At 38.5% G+C, this 22,659-nt stretch overlaps 1 protein-coding gene across 2 annotated transcripts in view; it reads left to right on the forward strand.

Annotated features, from left to right (window-relative positions):
* The window catches only part of COL28A1 (collagen type XXVIII alpha 1 chain), a 186,333-nt gene extending 166,711 nt beyond the window's left edge, over positions 1 to 19,622 (forward strand). The window contains exons 31-35 of one of the 2 annotated variants that reach the window (XM_055272611.2): positions 2,207 to 2,243; positions 3,948 to 4,496; positions 6,582 to 6,739; positions 16,961 to 17,099; positions 18,694 to 19,076. In XM_055272611.2, coding sequence (XP_055128586.1) covers positions 2,207 to 2,243; positions 3,948 to 4,496; positions 6,582 to 6,739; positions 16,961 to 17,099; positions 18,694 to 18,866 — 1,056 coding nt within the window. In that variant the 3' untranslated portion in view covers positions 18,867 to 19,076. Of the gene's footprint in view, positions 1 to 2,206; positions 2,244 to 3,947; positions 4,497 to 6,581; positions 6,740 to 16,960; positions 17,100 to 18,693 lie in introns of both variants that reach the window. The other variant, XM_055272612.1, reaches the window with a different exon arrangement.
* The last annotated feature ends 3,037 nt before the right edge of the window (positions 19,623 to 22,659 follow it).

Consider the following 22,659-nt stretch of genomic DNA (forward strand, 5'->3'; position numbering starts at 1 on the left):
ATGTGAGTCCCACTGCCCAGGATAAAGTTCACACTCTTCAACATGACACAAGGTCTTCAAGAGTCCATCTGTCTCCAACATTTCTTGTCATTGTTTCTGCTATGTGCCCTGATTCATAAGTTTACTCGAGTACTGTAATGCAGTATGCTCTGATAGAAGGCCGACCACCTTGCCTGAACGCTCCCCTTCCCTGTCCCAACCTGGTCAGAGTCTGCCTCCCTGGACCACAGTCCCATCCCCAGTTTCCTGCCCCAGGAATTCCCAGCAGATCGAGATGGTTCCTTGGGTCTCCATAGCACTTATGAAAGTCTTCGTTTGTCTGCTTCTTCCTAGACTGTGAATCCTTTGAGGGGTATAAATACGATGCCTTCATCATTGGCACCAAGTAGCCAAGGTAGTTATTCATTGATTTTAGTGGAAGAAATGAACTCTTCCAGTCACTTAAATGCAAAGAACATGAAGAAAAAATTAATATATATGGTGACTTCAAGCATTTTAAACCTGATTATGCCACAAAATATCTTGCAAAATTAAAATCTAACCTTGTACATGCATTGCTCTTATAAGTGAATAAAAAGCAAATATTCCCATAGAAAAAGATAAGACAAAGAACATACACAGATATGCACAAGAGAATACAACTTGGAAACATGCATATGAAATGAAATGTAGCCTCATGAATAATTTAATTAGTGTAATTTAAAACAATGAGAGATTTTGCTCTACCAATTGACAAAGATGATATAATAATAATAGCCAGTATTGTGTGGCTAAAATAAAACAGATATTGTAATATACTACTGTTGGAGGTGTCAGTTACCACAACTTTTCTAAAGTACAGTGTGAGAGTGTGTATCACAGAGCCTTTAAGTGGCCATACATTCAATTTCAGTAATCAAGTTTTTCAGAATCCTTAATAATGTGGAAAATGAATTATAATATAGTATTAAGTGACAAATTATAACCATAAAACTTGGTGTATAGTATTTTCTCCATTTATAAAAAATCAAACAAATATATAAATACATATATTTCCCCTTTCTAGATATACTTAATATAAATATATAAATACATACATTTTACCTTTCTATACATGTTCTTGTTGCACATTTTTTAAAATGCCTTTTTAAATGTGGAAAAGCATGACAAGGCCTAGAAAAAAAGAAGACTGTTGACTCTCATTTTGTAGAATTGTATTATATAACTCAGCATTGCAGTAGATGTTCTTTTTATATAGCCACTTGGAATCATTAGCTTTTACTTAGTTTACAGTTTAAAAAGTTAAAATACTATGAATATTCCCCATATATTCTACTTTTAAGCCATGTTACAGGCTACATCACCTCCACCTCGATTTGACATTATAGATTTGTTCTTAAAAATTTTACTTTTGCACCTATTAAACTTTATTTTCTTAGATTGGGTCCACTGGTCCTTCCTGTTGAGATCTAGGCTTCTGTTAATCATCTCTTTTAGCTTCAAGTGTTTGACAAATGTAGAATCTTGCCTTCTCTAGTCTCATTGTAGTTACTTATAAACACACTGCAGAGGGAAGGGCATTGGCAGCTTTATTTCTAGTACCCAGCTCATTTCAGGCCCTTCTGATGGAGCTTGTGGGCAGCAGGACAAGGAAAGAGCACTCAGGAACATGGGGAAATGTCACAGAAGAGCCAAAGTGAGAGTGTTAAGAAGCTGAAGAGAGGACTTGAAAAATCAGGAACTAGTACAGAAAAAGAAGAGAAAATACAGCATAGAAGGAATTTTCTGTAGGCATTGGGGCTTGTCTTGGTTGCTCAGCACATGTGGTTTAAATTGTATAACTGAGTGTATATATAGCACCACAGCACTGTAGGTATGTTACAGTTGCCAGACCCTGTGCTAATGTGTGCATTAATATTGATTAATCCATACCATAGCCTTGAGACACAGATACTGTTAGGGCACCAAATGCCCAAGGTCACACAGCTGATAAATGCTGCAGTTGCAATTTGAATTCCAAAAGTCTCAGCTGTTAAGTTTCACAGCTCAAACGCATTTTAGTTATGGTCTATTATAGTCAACTTTTGACTTCTGTGTTATTTATTTTATTTTCTGCAGTGGAAGGATTAAATCAAATGGTCCAATGCTGATTGTAATATCTTTTATGGCTATAGGAAAAATATTATAGTCATACATATAGTAATACATTTTTCTTTTTATCCCCTAGAAAGAAGAAATTATCAAACTTATTACAGAAATATGTGGTAAGATTTGACTATCAAGAAAAAAACATCTCTTTAAAGTATCGGCCCCACTATGTACTGTGCTGGTGAGAGAATGTGTTCGTCCACATGTATATTATATAGCTAGTGGGAAAATGTGAAGCTCATTTGAAAAGTCAATGGTAACTGAAAGGAAGCAGTAAGAGAGACTGTGGGAATCCTGATGTAAGAAAATAAAATCATCTTCCCAGGCTGGTTAAGGCATGTGAAGGTGCCGGCCTAGAGTATGTAGGCAGCCGGGCCTTTTGTTAGTATGGTGCTCGTTTGTATTCAGTGACATTTACCTGAGCTGAGAAGAAAAACTCAACAAAGGAAATATGACTACAAGAGCCAAACTGGTATTTGAGTCCAGCCTAGCTGGTGATTAGAATGTCTGTGTTTTTCCTGAAGCCATGAATTCTTTCTGAGTAGAGTTTTGAGTTGTACTCAGTCCCAAAGGTGGGAGGACAGAGTCAGGTGTTCACCTTGCTTCACAACTACTAAATGCTTCCATGACTGAATGGTAGACTTAGAATTACCAGAAAGAGGAAGTAAAGAAAAGAAATTAGCTAAAAGACAAGAGACTAATGGAATAATGATGGGAGAATCTTCTTGGCTTAAAGTGGTCAGAGGCAGGCATATTGTCCTTCTACACAGAGAATCCCAGAACCAGCTTATTCCCTAAAAGACTGCTGGGCCTAAGAAGCAGCCTGGGAGTCTCTCTAGTGAGAGACCAATCTAGACATGGCTTCTGGGTTCTAGAAGCCCTATAAAAATAGCACATGATTTCCTGATGGTTTTCTGTGGCAGGCTTGTTGAACAACACGAAGATATGAATAAAGAAACAGAACCCTGATAATTTATATTTCCTGGTGACTCTGGCAACTGCTTTAAGTGGTTGTTTATCAACCTAAATAGAAGGTTTTTTTTAATTGACTAGTGTTCTCGGGGATTACTCCCCTCAAAAGCTTTCATAGCATGGATGTACTGCTGGCCTCCTAGATAATGTGAAAGCTGCCATAGTTGTCATTGTGGGTGATTGGAGACATAAACTAGAGTAGTTAGGGATAGCTGTTCCTGTGTACATTTAAGGTCCCAATAGTTCTACCACAATGACAATTTTTCATCCCATTATTTCATCCATTGGCCAGTCTGGTGAGCAAATTTCAATTTTCATATAAGGCTATGGTTGAAGACTGAAATATCAGCTTTCAGATTCAGATTAAATACAATGGTGGGATGATAAAGAGCAAATGTCAGATGGTGGTTACCTCTCTGGGAGAGGAAGAGGAATGTTATTGGGACGGCATCCACAGGGCATGCTAACTCTTTAAAAAAAATTTGTTTTATAATCCAAGAAATGAGCATGTAAGTATGTATTATTTTATCAACTACAGTGTTTTTCCCTATATATATAAAATATATATAAAATATATATAAATATATATAATATAATATATAATGTATATATAATATAATATATAAATATATATATATAATATTATATATATATATATATATATATATATTTTAAAAGAGTCAAGTATGGAAACCAGAAGGGAGACAGCTGTCAGGTATTTTCACAATCACAGAAAAGGAAGAGAATAATTCAGGTCTCAGTTTTGTCATTGCCTTTTTCTCTCCTCCCTTCAACAATCTGATGTCAATCATTCCCACAATTTTTCTGTCTCAACATTCACCATTTAGGTTGTGGGCCCAAATGCAAAGAGACTCCACTAGAGCTGGTGTTTGTGATCGACAGCTCAGAAAGCGTGGGGCCAGAGAACTTCCAGATCATTAAAAATTTTGTGAAGACTATGGCTGACCGGGTTGCTCTGGACCTTGCCACGGCCCGCATAGGCATAATCAACTATAGCCATAAGGTGGAGAAGGTGGCTAATTTGAAGCAGTTCTCCAGCAAGGACGACTTCAAGTTGGCTGTGGACAACATGCAGTATCTGGGGGAAGGCACCTACACAGCCACCGCTCTCCAAGCAGCCAACGACATGTTCGAAGATGCAAGGCCAGGTGTAAAAAAAGTGGCCTTGGTCATCACTGATGGGCAGACAGATTCTCGTGATAAAGAGAAACTGACAGAAGTGGTGAAGAATGCCAGTGACACCAATGTGGAGATATTTGTGATAGGGGTGGTGAAGAAAAATGATCCCAACTTTGAAATATTCCACAAAGAAATGAATCTAATTGCTACTGACCCAGAGCATGTTTACCAGTTTGATGATTTCTTTACCCTGCAAGGTAAGGAAGGCTATCTGGCCCAGGGGAAAGGCATTTATGTTGTTCCTCTCAGTACCATATCACTGGTTTGTCCTGACCAAATAGAAAAATCTGGAGGCTAATAAGGCTTATGCCAACATTAAATGGTAACACATAAACTCTAGAAGATTAAAAATGTTTAATATCATTCAGTTTGGAGGGTACAATCTCTTGTCTTTATTCAGGGTTAATAAGTGCTGAGTTGGCCTTGGAGTTAACTAGAGTCCATGGTCAACAGACAGGAATGGAGAGAAAGAATAGGACTTGGGGATATTGCTAACATGGGTTAATGTTCAGAAAGTTACCTAACTAAAATAAGGGATTGAGCAAGCCAGAAAACAGAAAACAGTCAGGAAATCAAAATGAATTAAGAAGTACATGCTGAATGAAAAAAAAGTTATGGTCATCTAAAGAGACGAGAAATGCAAGTAACTGGGATGAATTAGAGGGCATGTTCTATTCTCTGTTTTTATGAAAGCAGATGATGAGTAAACAGGTTGATATCAGGAATTTATCTCAAAGAACAACCTTTTATTTATTTATTTTGAGACAGAGTCTCACTCTGTCACCACGCTGGAGTGCTGTGGCATGATTGCAGCTCACTGCAACCTCCACCTCCTGGATTCAAGTGATTCTCCCGCCTCAGCCTCCCGAGTAGCTGGGACTACAGGAGCCCGCCACCACGCCCAACTAATTTTTTGTATTTTTAGTAGAGATGGGGTTTCACCGTGTTAGCCAGGATGGTTTCAATCTCCTGACCTCGTGATCCACCCGCCTCGGCCTCCCAAAGTGCTGGGATTACAGGCATGAGCCACTGCACCTGGCCAAAGAACAACCTTTTAAAATTCATTGTACAATGCCAGGCACAGTGGGTCACAAGGTCAGGAGTTAGAGACCAGCCTGGCCAGCATGGTGAAACCTCGTCTCTACTAAAAATACAAAAATTAGCTGGGCATGGTGGTGTGTGCCTGTAGTCCCAGCTATCCGGGAAGCTGAGGGAGGAGAATTGCTGGAACCTGGGAGGCAGAGGTTGCAGTGAGCTGAGATTGCGCCACTGCACTCCAGCCTGGGTGACAGAGCGAGACTCTGTCTCAAAAAATAAATAAAAAATAAATAAAATTTATTGTACAGCCAGTGCTAATCTGATGGGCTTCTCTATGCTAAGTTTATCCTTTCACATTAACTGATATTTACTAATGAGCCATCCTAGGACATTGATCTAATTTAATCTATGATTAAATTATGGTCAGTAAGACTTTATAATAAAATTTATCCTAATTCTTTGGAAACTGATTATTCATTCTGGCAGGCCTGTACCTGGCAAGTTTGTGAAGTAAGTGAAAGGCTTCAGTTTGGCTTCATCCTTCCTCCTTTACCCACTGGGAGTGGAGTCTGATGTGGCTGGACACAGCCCATCAGTGCCTCATGCCCTGCCTACTCCGTGTACCAGCACACTGACCCTAAAGAAAGCATACCATTCTCAGAAACTTTCCATTTGCTATTTCTCACCTTCTCCAGAGCTTTCTAACCTGGGGTTCTACTTCATCAATACCCTGCTGGCTGACTGGTGGGTTTGTTTATCTGATAGTTCAATCTCACTGGGCTGTGAATGTGTTAGAATAGCCAAAGACATTTCAGAGCCAACTTATATTTTAATCCTTGAAGAACTTTATCATTCTATCTGGAGTTAGTAATTTGTTACAGCCTGTAAAGAATATTTTCAACTGGCTGGCCATTTGCTATCCTTAAAGCCAGAGGTAGTTGCCAATTCAACTTATTATGGGTGAGGCTAGCTCTTGACGAGGAGTGATTGATGTTGAACAGAGACACTTTGGATGAACATACATTAAAGTCATTCTTTTGCCTCTTTGTGTCATATATGTCAAATTATTTTAGATGACCTCTTACACAGGATGTAAAAATGCTTTTACAAGTTAGTTAACTTAGCAGTTGATTTCAAGTAATGGGAAATTACATATTTTAAGGAGAGTGTAGATCTTTTAAAATGAATTTTAAGTATTGTTTCATTGCTTCTACTATCTCTCTTTTCTACTTCTTTTTTAAAAGACACCCTGAAGCAAAAATTGTTTCAAAAAATTTGTGAGGATTTTGATTCCTATCTCATTCAAATTTTTGGTTCATCATCACCTCAACCTGGATTTGGGATGTCAGGGGAAGAACTCAGTGAATCTACTCCAGAGCCTCAAAAAGAAATTTCTGAGTCTGTAAGTAACTGTCTCACTTACTTTGTGAGCTTAAAATGATGTATTCTCTCTGTTTCATATCAAAGATCATTCTGCCCTGCATTGTCAAGAATCAGCTGAGGCACGTGTATTTTTAGGTCCTTGGCTCTAAATGTTAGTATCTTGGCTCTAGATTTCCAGTTCTGAAATAGCATTAGGTTTTGTAGGGTATTTTTAAAAACTTACATATTTTATAAAAGTATTTATTAAATATTGCTGATAATATTTTTATATTATACTCCTATCACCATCAAAGTAACCATGTATGCTAAAACAGATTAACATGACACTCTGAATTCACCTACTTGCCATGCTGTGCAGTGCCTTTCATACCAGGCCACAACTCTCCCTCTTCGTCTGTGCATCTGCTTCCCACTTTGTACCCTCTCATGTTTTTTCTAAATATGCATATGCCCAACTGGCCACTCTCCCACACTCCAAGCCATGCATTTGCTCATTTGGCTTCCACCTCCTGTGCTCTGAGTGAGGACTGTGAGGGAGGCTATATATGCATATGGTGCAAAGTAGATGCTCTGTTTCAGAGCTCCTCAATCATATAGCATGTGAAGAACCACCTCCTGAATCAATTGAAACAAATTGTCCTCATAGCAAGCTTCTGGGAACTGACTTCAGCCAATCAGATTATGGGCAAATATTAGTTTGTTTAAGGAGAAAATGGGGGAGCCTTTTATAGGTACTGATGAGTGCTATAGTCTCTTCTCCACCAAGTTGCAACTTGGGCAAGTCTAGACCAATTTCTATTACCCCCATGGACATCCTCTGGCAAGCAGGCACACGGCAGTCATGCCCCTGTTCTGCAGGCTCAGTAAAGTCCTTGCACTGCCCTTTTCTGAAGCCTTCATTCATGTACATGAAAGAGTGATCATGAGCATGTGCAACAGTGTTCTAACATGAGGATTCAGCTAACAGTCTACTTAGACTAAGGCCCTAATGAACATTCGGATCAGTAGTTGGACTCAGGGCCATTCAGGAATCAGGCCTAGAATACCATTCCTAAGGGCACAGACTATAGAACTCACTAGATTCTCATATCCTGTTCACAAAAGGGCAGAAAGGCCTCTAACATATTTCTATTTGATTAAGTAGTAACCAACTGCAAAATGGGTAATTCCAGTCAGGGCAATAGATTCTACTAAATTGCAGATTGAAATTAACACAAACATTTATACTCCATGGTCTATACCAGGTGTCAGCAAACTCTGTAAAGGACCATATGCTGAATAGTTTTGGATTTTCAGGTAATTTGATTTCTCTTCCAATTACTCAAGTCTGCCTTTGAAGTAGAAACATAACCATAGATAATACTTAAATGAATGAGTATGAATAAGTTCTGATGAAACTTATTCACAAGAACAGATAGCGACTCAGACTTGGCCCACAGTGGTTTGCCAACCCTGATCTATATTGTGCATTTTAAAGTAAATTCCAGACAATAATGGACGCAGTCTATCTCCTCCTGAGCATGGACCGCTACTGGGGCCTCTCCTGTTTGTGTGACTTACCACTTTGTCCCTCTCTTTGTCAATCGACATCCCTTTCTAAAGCCTTCCTAAACAAGAACAAGCTCAGGTTTCATCCAGAAACTGATGCTTAAACTGAGCCCTCCTTATAATCACTGAATCACATTTTTTGCTATATTAATACCAATGAATTCCAATAGCATGTATTGATTATTAACTGCTGTGATAGATGGTGTGGCTCTTAAGACATGGCTCCTGCCTGAGAGAAGCTCACATTCTTTCAGGGAGATAGGTCAGTACAAGATGCATTACGAATTTTAGCCAGAGCTATGAAGGAAGCACAGAGATGATGCAATTGATTTCAGGAAAGAGTAATGGGAAAGTGTCTTAGTCTGTTGGGGCTGCCATAACAAAAATACCATAGACTGAGTGGCTTAAACAACAAACATTTATTTTTCACAGTTCTGGAGGTTGGGAAGTCTAAAATCTGGTGTTTGGTGAGGGCTTTCTGGCTTGTGAACAGCCACCTTCTCGTTATGTCTTCACATGGCTGAGAGGCAGCTCATCTCTCACATCACTTCTTATAAGGGCATTGATCCCATTCATAAAGGCTCCACCCTCATGACCTAATCACCTCCCAAAGTCCCCACCTTCAAATACCATCACACTGGGGATTCAGGTTTCAATATATGATTTTTGGAGAGACATAAACATTTAGTTCATAACATAAGGCATCACAGAGGAGGTGACATTGAGTCAAGTTTTAAGAATAACTAGGAGTTTTTCAAGAGAAGAGCAGGGGGAAGGGTATTCCTAGCAAAAACCAAAACAAACAAACAAAAAAAACAGTAGGCAAAGGGAGACTTTAAAGTGCCATGGCATTTCAAGAAAGTTGAACAAATTCAGTCTAATTGTAGCCTAGGGTGTGGGTGGCAGAGTGATGAGAGTTAAAGCTGGACAGGTAATGTAAGGACTAATTATAAATTTCTTAACGTATTAAGGCAAGGAGCTTGAACTTCATCTATAGGCCAGGCAGGCAGAGACAGCAGAGGAGTTTTAAAAGCAAGAGTCATACAGTCATATTTGGTTCACAGAAAGAACAACCCTGATTGCTGTGTGAAACATACGTAGGAGGAGGAGATGAGGAGACTGGAGGCTGAGATATGAGGCGTCATAGTCCAGGAAAATGATAATGAGGCCCTGAAAGAAGGCAGGAGCAGTGGGAATAAAAAGGAGGCACAGATTGAAAAGCCATTTCTAGGGTACAATTAACAGGATATAGTGATTGAAAGGATTGGAGGTTAGGGGGAGGGAGGGGTTTGGGTAGGACTATTGGGTTTCTAGCATGGTGATGAGATGGATTGAAACACTATATACTGAGATGGAGAATATAAAAGGCATGGTGGGTTTTTTTAAAAAGGAAAATAGTGAGTTTAGTTTGCACCATGTAAAGTGGAGGTGCCTGAGGGACATCCAAGGCAGTTATGACACATAATGAGGAAAAGTAAGAACAGATGCCTCTGTATCACGTCCCAGGAAGCCCGATGACCTTGAGAGACAAATGACATTAACAGATTAAGACATATGAAGCTTTCTAGTAGCTGGGGAGGGGAGGACGTAAGAAAAATACAACCAAAATACTCTGGATTTATAACACCAAGAGCCATATGAAGGGAAACCGAACATCAGCTAGGTCTCTCTAGGGGAACTTTGACCCAGATAGTGAGACCTTGCAATGAACTTGACCTTCTCGGATAGCGCCTCTTGTCTCTAGGCTTTCTCATTCTGGCTCTTTTTAAAGAAGCACCAATGCAAAACTGAATTTTTAAACAATTATTTCCTTATAGATATTTGGTTTGAACAAACGTGCATTTATATTCACATTTAAATCTTTGACATACAGTCATACATCGTTTAATGACAGGGACACTTTCTGAGAAATGTTTCGCTAGGCAATTTTGTTTTTGTGTGAACATCATAGAGTGTACACACACAAATCTAGATAGTATAGCCTACTACACACCTGGGCTAGATAGTTTAGCCTATTGCTTCTAGGCTACAAACCTGCACAGCATGTTACTGTACTACTGTAGGTAATTGAAACACAACGGTAAGTATTTGTATATCTGAGCATATCTAACCATAGAAAAGGGTAAAAATACAGTATTATAATCCGATGGGACCACTGTCATGTATGTGGTGTAGTTGACCAAAGCATCATTATGCAGCACTTGACTGCACACACACGCACGCGCACACACAATATACACATACACACATACAAAAATGTATTTATGCCTCTGTGCATGCAAACCCACCTTTAATAAGTATAATTACAGTATCCAAACATTTAAAATAAAATGAATCTGTTACAACCTTTCTATTCTCAGATCCTTCCTGAGCCTACCCTAGGCAATACTGCAAAGCTAGTGAACAATGATCTCAGAAGTACCATTTCCCTTTTGTTGTCTCTTCCTTTTCACTGTTGTCCTTTCTGTCACTCCCTTAAGACACCTAACTCTGTCCTTCCTTCCTCTTCTTCTTTCTACCAAAATATGTTCTTAGGGAAAAATAAAATTAACATTCTCTCACCGTGATCATGAAAAACAATCAAATTCTTCATAAAACCCTACATAACAACTAATTATTAGTATCACTACAAAAGGTTACTGTATAAGTATTATTTATTGCTTATAATAGACTTGTTACCTTGAGAATATAACATGCACCTGTGTTATGGAAGAGGAAAAAAACAAAAATAATAAACATATTGCTAACTGATCTAGAAGAAATATTCCAGACCTGGAAGTCAGGAAACCTGGCTTGTGGTCTCAGTGCTGAAGCTTAGGACTATTCTCTTGACTCCAAAGTCTGTAGTTTTTCTATTTTATTATTTCTGAAATTGGGATGCATCTATTTAATGTGTGTGGTCTTTTTTCAAAACTATTTTAAAATTTATAGTATATCTCACGATGAATGACATCTTAGAAATGAAATCTGATAGCTGCCTGACATTAGGGGAATCACCTATTTTCCTGAGGTCTCAGTTTTCTCATCTGTAAAATAAAAGATTGTTACTAGAATGTTCTTCCTGTTCTAAAAGTATATGATTACAGCTGTCAAAAATGTTTACTGGGTAAAGCCAGAATGCAGGCTATTTTACTGCACTAATGTGTGAGAGGTTTAAATAGAACAAAATCCTGTATTCCACCCCTTTATGAAAGCCACAGTTAATCCAGAGAGGTGCAGCCCAAACTCAAGGTGTTCCTAAAGGCCCCAGTAACTTTAAAATGCAAATAAATAACCTTCAGTTTAAGTATTTGAGTGCAGAGAGACCTGACAAAGAAGTGTGTTTGATTCTTGGGGAGAATCAATCAAGAAGGACTCCTGAGAAGCCAGACAATTTGAAGATGCTGGCTGTGGAGCGCACTGGCAGTAGAATCCCCAGAGCCAAATTGGAGAAATTTTGACCCACACTCCTGGGAAAATGCTAAGTCTTAACACAAACACTAACACAGATGGTCATTAGAATTCATCCAGAGCAGACATGTGTTCAGATTTGAAGACTTTGTAATATATGCAAAATTCTGGGTAATAAATTCAAGGAAAATGTTTGGAAATCAGAAAGCAAAAGACCTTTTGGATGTGGCATCTGGTCAGCAAATCCTCCTTAGCCCATGCATGCATACATGTTCTTGGGATACTGCACTGAGTCTGTTTTCCTCCCTTTAAAGATCAGCTCAAAGGCTGAAAGAGAGTGGTGATAACACGTCTGCTTGTCCAGCTACACGGAGCAGCCCTGGACTCCAGGTTTCGCCTCTCAGGTGCCCCTAGACTCCTTGTTTGTACCTTTTACTATGGTGTCCCTGCTTGGAGCTGGAGCCAGCCTTCTTTTCCAAGGCAGGCCAGTGTGGCTGGAGTAGAAATGTGCAGAGCTGACAAGCAAGCTTGTGTTTTCAGATTTAAGATTTATTAAAAAGAATAGAAACAAACATTTGACTGCGTACTCACCACCCAGAAGTAAACAGTGTTTCCATTTGTTCATTTACTCTTGCTTCAGATAAAGTCCTAGCTTTTTCCCTCCAGAGCTCTTTTTCCTCCTCTCTCCAGAGGCAATCACTACCAAGAATTGGGTGTGTATTCTGCCAGTCGTTTGTGTTGGTTAAATCCAACATTTAGAGTTGGAAGGCATGTTAGGGCCTAATTTTTTTATTTGAAAACTGATGATGCTGAAGTCTAGAGGAATTAAATAATGCAAATTTATCCCTTTCTCTTTCGCTCTTTGCATATCCTTATTAAGTTCAACCTAATGAGTATAACAGAAAGATTAACCCATTGTGAATTTGTTTAATGGATACTTTTTGCCTATTCTACTCTATGGAGATAGAATAAAAAAGAGGTAGAGAAAGAAGAAAAGAAAGAAAAAAAGATAATTTCTCTTATCAGGGAAGTGGTATTTATACATAGGAAACAAGAAATTATACAAGATAGTGGAAGGGAGGAAATTTTTTTTTCCTCTGCCCATCTTAGGGTTATTAGTGAGGGCCTTGTAAATTAGACTGACAAAAGGCAGATTAACAACAGAAAAGCACACAGAAGTTATTAACATGTAGCGTATACACATAGGAGCATGGAGATGAGTAGCTCAAAGGGGTGATAGCTTGGTCTTATATGGCATCTTAACGAAAGAACAATAGAGCTTAGAGGAGTGACAAGACAATGGGAAAGGACTTTCTACAGCAGCAGATGGTGGGAAGGTAAACATATGGGTGAACTAATGGAAGATAAGGATTAGTGAATTGTTTGTTATGTAGAGTCCTCTGGTGTATCTCTGGGCTAAGTAAGGGACTAGACTCCTCTCGAGTCGTTAACCCTGATTTTCCAAGGAGGGATTCCTTTACGAATGTATGTCCTGCATTTAGACAAATGAGCTTGTATCTGATTTTCAATTGCCTTCAGTTCAAAATAATCAATGTGCCAAAGTGGCATATTTTGGGAGGCATATTCTGTTACTCTTCAATAGGATAGGACTAAAGGTTAAATTCTACACAATCAGCACCCAGTATAGAAGAGTCAGAAGGTACTGTGCATCATCTAGAAGGGGAGAATCAGTACTGACTGGGTTATTGGAGAAGGTTTTGCAGATGGAGACCAACTTTTCCTAGGCTGTGGCGGACGGGTTGATATTGAGAGCCTGAGGCAGAATAGAGAGGAAGAAGGAATGAAAGGTCCTGACCAGATATTCTGGGAGTAGTGGAAGGCAAGGTTATAAAAATGTGGAGGAGGCTGGGCGTGGTGGCTCACATCTGCAATATCAGCTACTTGGGAGGCTGAGGCATGAGAACTGCTTGAACCTGGGAAGTGGAGGTTGCAGCGAGCCAAGATCGTGCTGGGCAACAGAGCGAGACTCTGTCTTCAAAATAATAATAATAATAATAATAAATGTTATAAAGTCATGGTGAAATATGTAGAATTATCATAATATAGTATATTTTTTAAAATAGCATAGAGCATAGAAAACCAAACATACAGTATTTTTTTGTAAAAAAAAAAAAATGGATATGCACATAGAAAAAAGACTAGGGAAAAATATACCTGAATACCAACAATGACTATCTTTAGGAGGTAGAATTACTTCTAATTTCTATTTTCTTTTTTTTGATATCCACATTTTCTAAAATTCCCTTCAATTAACATGCTTGCTTTTGTGGTCAGGAAATTATAAAAATTGCAAGCCATAATAATTATGCATTTGTTGAAATAATCTGACATCTCACTGAGCCAGAAAATTAATGAAATTATTTTCATTTATTAAAGTTAATTTTGCTTGTCTTGGAATCTGTGGGGTAATGTTAACAGATGTCAAAATTTCCAGATGATTATGTGATTGAGAATGAAAACACACATTCCTAAGCTTAGAAGAGGTAAAATATAACTTTTGAGGACTCAGGACTTGAACAAGGTAAAGATTTAAAGGCTGAGTTAATTCCTTGAAGAAAACTGTGCTGCTTAGCCTGCGTCTTCAGTGGAACAGTCTCACCTTCTAGACCGTATATCTGAAGTGTAGACTAATGTCAGTTGGCTTTTATGTTTGATAAACTACTCAAACTCTTACTTCTTGCTTAAAATCAAATACGTGCAGACAAAAAACAACAGTACTTTTTTTCCTGAAGGTTTGTCACTAGCTTACCAATAACTTTTGGAGAGTTTCTTAATCATTTATAGCTTTGTATTCCCCCCAGTAGAAAATAAGGGACTCCAGTGCTGGGCTCAGGAGGCCAGTATGGGAGGATCATTTGAAGCCAGGAGTGTGAGACCAGCCTGGGCAACACAGCAAGACCCTATCTCTGTAAAAAAATAAAAAAGAAGGGACCAAGAAAGTTTTCCTCTAGCTTTAAATTCTCTAGTATAATGATTATTTTTTAAAGTTCACATTCAAATTGCTGTATGTGCATACAGGATCATTCTGAAAGAAAGAAGAACCTCAAGTAATCCATAGTTTTGTCTCCACTTGTACCAAAAGTTATGTTTAGAGGACAGTGAAAAGTTCCTATTGTATTTGAATTGTGTGCCCTTTATATGGGGCCAATGACCAATCCAAATGGAAATCTTTGCTCTCAGTCACCTGATAGTAATTTAGTCACTGTAAAAAATACACATACATGAGTAATGGTACTAATTAGTTTTTCCTTCTTGTGTGTGTATGTGTGCATGCACACACACAAAAAATCAAAAGCAATAGAACAGCTTAGCTGGCAGAGGGCAGCTAATGATGACAGCATACCAGGATCCCTGGGTAAAAAAAGCATAAAAAACTATCTCGGTCACCTATTTGACTATTTAAATAAATAAAAAAGCAAACAAACATAAACAAGAGAAACTCTTGCAAGGATAAATAACCAAGTGTCAGGACTCAGGTGAATGACTGATTCAATTGCAAACAGCTGGAATCCAAGGAAAATTTTGAAAAAGAAAAAAGAATATAATTATTCCCATAAAAGATTTGTTTAGCTCCTGGTAATTGTCAAGAATGACTGACATGATTTTTTATTATTATACTTTAAGTTCTGGGGTACATGTGCAGAACGTTCAGGTTTGTTACATAGGTATACATGTGCCATGGTGGTTTGCTGCACCCATCAACCTGTCATCTACATTAGGTATTTCTCCTAATGCTATCCTTCCCCTAGACCCCCACCCACCAACAGGCCCCAGTGTGTGATGTTCGCCTCCCTGTGTCCATGTGTTTTCATTGTTCAACTCCTACTTATGAGTGAGAACATGCGGTGTTTGGTTTTCTGTTCCTGTGTTAGTTTGCTAAGAATGATGGTTTCTAGCTTCATCCATGTCCCTGCAAAGGACATGAACTAATTCTTTTTTTATGGCTGCATAGTATTCCATGGTGTATATGTGCCACATTTTCTTTATCCAGTCTATCATTGAAGAGCATTTGGGTTGGTTCCAAGTCTTTGCTATTGTGAATAGTGCTGCAATAAACATATATGTGCACGTGTCTTTATACTAGACCTTAAACAAATTTACAAGAAAAAAACCACCCTATCAAAAAGTGGGTGAAGGATATGAACAGACACTTCTCAAAAGAATACATTTATGCAGCCAACAAACATGAAAAAAAGCTCATCATCACTGGCCATTAGAGAAATGTAAATCAGAACCGCAATGAGATATCATCTCATGCCAGTTACAATGGCGATCGTTAAAAAGTCAGGAAACAATAGATGCTGGAGAGGATGTGGAGAAATAGGAACACTTTTACACTGTTGGTGGGAGTGTAAATTAGTTCAACCATTGTGGAAGACAGTGTGGCAATTCCTCCAGGATCTAGAACCAGAAATACCATTTGACCCAGCAATCCCATTACAGGGTCTATACCCAAAGGATTATAAATCATTCTACTATAAAGACATGATTTTTTTAAAAAAGTAAAACGCCTTTCATTCTTGTTTCATTACATATCATAAATTTGGATGAAACTTGGAAATTTTAGTCCAGAAAATTTGCTTTTGAAATGAAAATCCTTTGTTCTTTAGATATCAAACATTTCTTAGAGCATCTTAGATATTAAGCATCCTACAGCATTTGGTATTAGCTGGGGTCTGATAATAGAAAGAGCAGGCAAAGGTGTCTGCAGCTGAGATCTGGGTAAGCAATCAAAAAGTGGCCATATTGTTTTTATTTCAGCTGTATTACTGTCTTCTGCTACCCTAATTCCCAATCTCAAAATTGATCGAGTTCATGGTAAATATTTTGGAATATATTGTTAAGATGTCTAGTGTTAGGAAATGGAGAAAGGTCATAAAAATGTTAAAGAAATGAGGGGTTATTTTCTCATAGCAGTGGCTAAGAATGAAAATAAACTCCTCTCAACTTCACATCTTTCACACCTGCTTTGGATGTCCTAGCACCCAAAAATCTGTGTCTGGAGGTGGGCTCTGTGTGTGTGTGTGTGTGTGTGTATGTGTGTGTGTGTGTACACACAAATACACCCACACCAAGTTGTGGGAAAATCCCCAACTTGGGTATTCAGGGATGCATGACACAGAGGAGGGGCATTATGTCCTGAGTTTTATTTGAAATAGTTAGTATCAGAGAGCTAGGGAAACACAGCATGGCTGAACTTGTTATATGTTCCCAAAAGCAAACTGTATTTTTTTTACTTGATATTATCAGAAACACAAAATGTGAATTTTTTTGTGTGTAGTTGAGTGTCACCAGAGACCAGGATGAAGATGATAAGGCTCCAGAGCCAACCTGGGCTGATGATCTGCCTGCCACTACCTCATCTGAGGCCACCACCACCCCCAGGCCACTGCTCAGCACCCCCGTGGGTGGGACAGAGGGTAGGTAAACCAGAACTCCAAGTCCCATTTTGATTCTACAGTCTTGTGCACAGATTTTGTGCACAAAGGTAAGAGAGATCTGCCAATCTGCTACTGTATCTACAATGTGAGGAAGGCACAGGGTTACCCAGAGAGAAAATGTTACGATTCTAAACAAGCAGGACGAAATATAGTTTTCACTGGACTGTATGTAGAATTTGAAAACTGGCTGGCTGTGGAGTAAATTTGGTCTATAAAGAATTTCAAAGTTCTTATAGTATTTATTATTTTAATTTGAATGCCTTTAGAGGGGATTATATTCTGCTGTTTGCCATAGTCTGTACTGCTCCCTATTGTCTTACATGTGCCCTTCACACATGTAGGCATTTGAATTTGTGATCCTTTTATTGCACAGGAAAGAGAAACAAGCTAAAATCTAGATTCTGATTCATTAACATATTTTCTATGGAGTTAATATCTATAGAAAAGTATTATTATGTACATATTTTCTGCAGAACATGAGAGACAATTTTTGTGCTCAAAAGTTTAGATTATCTTTAAAATAAATTACACAATATACATTATTTGGTTTTGTTTTTAAGGGCAGAGGTAGTAGAAATCTATGGCTCATTTCCATTTGGTCTAGGGAGTCTTCATAGTAGAGGTAGATTTAGAGGTAAGTTTTAGAAAATAAATGAACCAAGACATACCCCAAATCTGGGAAAATGTTTGAGGAAGAGAAAGTGCTGGTTAGCTATTGCAAAATAAAGTTTATGACATATAAGTCCCAGATAGCAATTATCTATTTGGGGGTTTTTTATTTGTTTTTTGGCTTCTCCCACCTTGGAATCACTTCCTGAAGTAGGAAATACTAATCAAGGCACTCCAGAGTACCATACAATAAAAAGGGATTTAGCAAATGAGGAGTTCCATAATTAAAGGAACCTTATTAGGAGAATGTGGCTTTATTGTTACAGCTGTCCTATGCTTTCTTATAGTAGATGTATTTCTACGATAAGACAATATGACATTAGAAGGTTGTATCATGTTTTTAGTGTCCTGCAAGAGCTGCTCCTGTAAAAATATAATTGTAATATAAAGACAGTCCTTCATTTTACTTTTTTTTTTTTGGTAACTTAAACAGTTTTCCTTTCATAGTGGGCAATTGCATGTGATCATAGTGGTGCTTTCTGTGAACAGAATGGGAGGAAATGTGTACAGAAAGTGGAAATATTTTTTATTCGAAATATTAATTTGATTGTAAATTAAATCCAATGTAAATGAAAGAAGTCCTGTCTTTCTAATCCCCACAAAAGTATTAGCCAGTGAAGTCTCACTTAGGCTTTCAGGGAAATAAACACTTTTAATGTGGTTTAATGAGGATCAAAAACTCTCATGTTTTCAAAAGAATTAATATCTAGTAGCAGAGTTTCAGGTGGTGAGGGAAATATTTTGGGTTTTAGGGAATCCTTCTTTCACTTACTTAGAACCATATTTTCTTGGTTTGTTAGTGTGCGTGAAGAATAAATTTATTTATATAACTTTATACAGTTTTTATTTTTCATGTCTTCAGTATAAGAAAAATCCGTAACACATTTTCCTTTTCTCACTCTAGATCCTAGATGTTTGGAAGCCTTGAAGCCTGGAAACTGTGGTGAATATGTGGTTCGATGGTATTATGACAAACAGGTCAACTCTTGTGCCCGATTTTGGTTCAGTGGCTGTAATGGCTCAGGAAATAGATTCAACAGTGAAAAGGAATGTCAAGAAACCTGCATTCAAGGATGAGCAAGTAAATTAGCCGTCTCTATCAAAAGCCTAGAACTCCCTAATTTCCACGTATTTACCCAATACAAATACAGCACTATATTTGAGTGTATGCTGAGTATTTACAACTTATACATGTAATTGAATTCTCACTACAGCCCTGGGATGTACGTATTATTAACCACTTATACAGGTAAGGAAGCTGAGGCTCTGAGAAGTTTAGTAACTTGTCAACTGTCACCAACTAAAAAGTGTCAGAGCTGAGGATTTAGACTTAGAGCTGTGTAACTTCAATACACAGACTCTATCTAGTTCACAACCTGCCATGTGATTCTGATTCCTTTAATTCCTGTTGTATGTATGATGTCAGCTCAAACCCCTACCCCTGCCCCTGCCCACACCTCCACCCACTCACCTCCCTAACCTCCTTATGTCCCTGACAGTAGCAAGATGTAGGTGATAGGAAGGACTTTGGTGTGGGAATTAGAAATGATGTAAATGTTTATGCAGGAGTGCTGGGATAGGAGTAGGGATGGTGAGGGTGGTTAGATTTTTGCCTCACGTGCCCTGAAAGTGGTAACAGGGAGAAGCCAGTCTGAATTAAAATTACTTAAATGTATCACAAACTGTCACTTTGTATTCCTCCAACATGTTTGGTAACAAGTGTTTAATGTATGTTAAAACAAAGAAGCTTTTTATACCCTTCCACTAAAATATGTCAATGGGCCCTTGCATTTTATGGCGTGGAATGGGAAGGCCCTTGACAGCCAGGAACCACTTGAAGTTGGCATCCACTCTTGAACAGTGTGTATTAAAGACAGGACTCACACTGAAAAGTGAGCCACCAAATTGAAATGTGAGTAATAGAGAGTAACGGAGAATTGACTCTGTCATTTTATAATACTTTTGCAAGATCCTGTCTGGGAAGAGCATTAGTTCTGAGCTGAGTTCAGATAGCACTTGCATATTTCTTTTCTTTTCTTTTCTTTTCTTTTCTTTTCTTTTCTTTTCTTTTCTTTTCTTTTTTTCCCAGACAGAATCTTGCTCTGTCACCCAGGCTGGAGTGCAGTGGCACAATCTCAGCTCACTGCAACCTCCCCTCCTGGGTTCAAGCGATTCTCCTGCCTCAACCTACTGGGTAGCTGGGATTTCAAGCACGTGCCACCACGCCCGGCTAATTTTTGTATTCTTAGCAGAGACAAAGTTTCACCATGTTGGCCAGGCTGGTCACGAACTCTTGACCTCGTGATCCACCTGCCTCGGCCTCCCAAAGTGCTGAGATTACAGGCTTGAGCCACCCCTCCCGGCCACATATTTCATCTTACAAAACACTTTCTCAGCTGGGCGCTGTGGCTCACGCCTGCAATCCCAGTACTTTGGGAGGCCGAGGTGGGCAGATCACCTGAGGTCAGGAGTTCGATAACAGCCTGGCCAACATGGTAAAACCCCGTCTCTACTAAGAATACAAAAATTAGCCGGGGCTGGTGGTGCATCCCTGTAATCCCAGCTACCCAGGAGGCTGAGGCAGGAGAATTGCTTGACCCTGCGAGGCAGAGATTGCAGAGAGCCAAGATTGCCCCACTGCTCTCCAGCCTGGGTGACACAGCAAGACTCTGTCTCAAAACAAAAACAAAAACAAAAAACAAAATACTTTCTCCTTCTATCAGGTCTACCCTCATTCAATTCAACAATGCAAAAAAGAGCACTCAAGGAAGAAGGAGATGGAAGAATAGCCATCTTGGCAGAAATAATGATATGTATAATTTTTTTATTTAATTAAAATTGTATTATGTAATACTTGATACTACAAAAGAAGATAATGCAACATGCTTGTCAATTTTTTTTTATTATACTTTAAGTTTTAGGGTACATGTGCACAAAGTGCAGGTTGGTTACATATGTATCCATGTGCCATGTTGGTGTGCTGCACCCATTAACTTGTCATTTAACATTAGGTATATCTCCTAATGCTATCCCTCCCCCCTCCCACCACCCCACAACAGGCCCCAGTGTGCAATGTTCCCCTTCCTGTGTCCATGTGTTCTCATTATTCAATTCCCACCTATGAGTGAGAACATGCGGTGTTTGCTTTTTTGTCCTTGTGACAGTTTGCTGAGAACGATAGTTTCCAGCTTCATCCATGTCCCTACAAAGGACATGAACTCATCATTTTTTACGGCTGCATAGTATTCCATGGTGTATATGTAACATGCTTGTCAATTTAAAAACATGATCAGATGAACACCAGTGAACACATCACCTAGAGAATGAAGCAAACATCAAAAATCCTATTGAAGCTTCTCGTGTGGCCCTCCACCATCCCAGCTCTCTGTTCCATGCCAGGGATATCCCATTTTGAACTTCGTATTTACCATGTCAATGTGCTGTTGACTTTTATAGGTAATTTTACATGTAAAACTCTATATATCTCTATGTGTTGCTAAACAATAAATATTTAGCCTTGCTTATTTTACAGTTTTACAAAAATGGGGTCAATGGTGTCATACGCTAGTCTTCTGCAACTTACTATTTTCATTCAATGTTATAACTAATCCATATATTTATGATATATAAATGTACTCCTAATTTATTATTTAGCTTTTCTGAGCTTTAGAAAACTTGCATCATAATATGTAATTCTCTACAACTCACTAGATTATTACATTTTAATTCATACATGTTCATTTACTTCAACGGTTGTATATTTGTGTGAATATACCACAATATGCCTCTTCTATGATCAGTTAAGTTCTCCTATTTCATTTTCCTCAGTATTCTGTCACTGTTGCTGTGAATGCTCTTATTCATGTCTCTGGGTACACACACATCTGTGTTTTTCTGGGGTATATTCCCCAAAAGTAGGATTTCTGGGTTGCAGAGTATGTAAACATTCAAAAGTATTATATCATACCCATTTGTTTCCTGAAGTGTCTGAGCCAATTTATTATAAATTCCCACCAGTTGCATATAAAAGTTCCCATTGCTTGATATTCTTATCAACACTTAGTATTATCAGATTTCTTTATTGTGCTAGTCTAGGTGTAAAATGGTATCTTATTTTATTTTATATTTGTTTTTGAGATGGAGTGTTGCTCTGTTGCCCAGAGTGTTGCAGTGGTACAATCTCAGCTCACTGCAACCTCCACCTCCTGGACTCAAGTGATCCTCTCACCTCAGCCTCCTGAGTAGCTAGGACTACAGCCGCCTGCCACCATGCCAAGCTAACTTTTGTATTTTTAGTAGAGGTGGGGTTTTGCCATGTTGTCTAGGCTGGTCTTGAACTTCTGGCCTCAAGTGATCCATGAGCTTCAGCCTCCCAAAGTGTTTGGATTATAGGTGTGAGCCACTGTGTCTGGCCAGTATGTTATTTTTATTTACCTTTCTCTGGTGACACCTTCCCATGTTTATTTACCCTCTGTGCTGCTGCTTCTGTGAAATACCTGTTTATAATTAGGAAAGATTTTCTTTATTGGATTGCCTTTTCCTTATTGAGTTCTTGGAATTCCTATATATCTGAAATATAATTCGTTGCTAATTATTTGTGTTGCTAATATCTTCATAGTTTGTCTTTTTACTTTTTTCTTATTTTAACAAACTCAATTTTAATGCAGTCCAATTCACCCATCTTTCCTTTTGTGGCTGGCACTTTTGTTCCTTCTTTATTCCACTCAGCCTGTCAGCCTCTCAGTCATCTTTCTCGGTGAGAAATGTCCTTAGGACAAAAATGACTGAGTGCTGGCTACACCTCACTAGATAATCATCTTCGTGCCAGGTAACTTCTTAGGAGCCTATTAGCTCTTTGGTGTCAGAGGCA

This window comes from Symphalangus syndactylus, chromosome 3 (assembly GCF_028878055.3).
Source record: "Symphalangus syndactylus isolate Jambi chromosome 3, NHGRI_mSymSyn1-v2.1_pri, whole genome shotgun sequence".
NCBI classification, from domain to species: Eukaryota; Metazoa; Chordata; class Mammalia; order Primates; family Hylobatidae; genus Symphalangus; species Symphalangus syndactylus.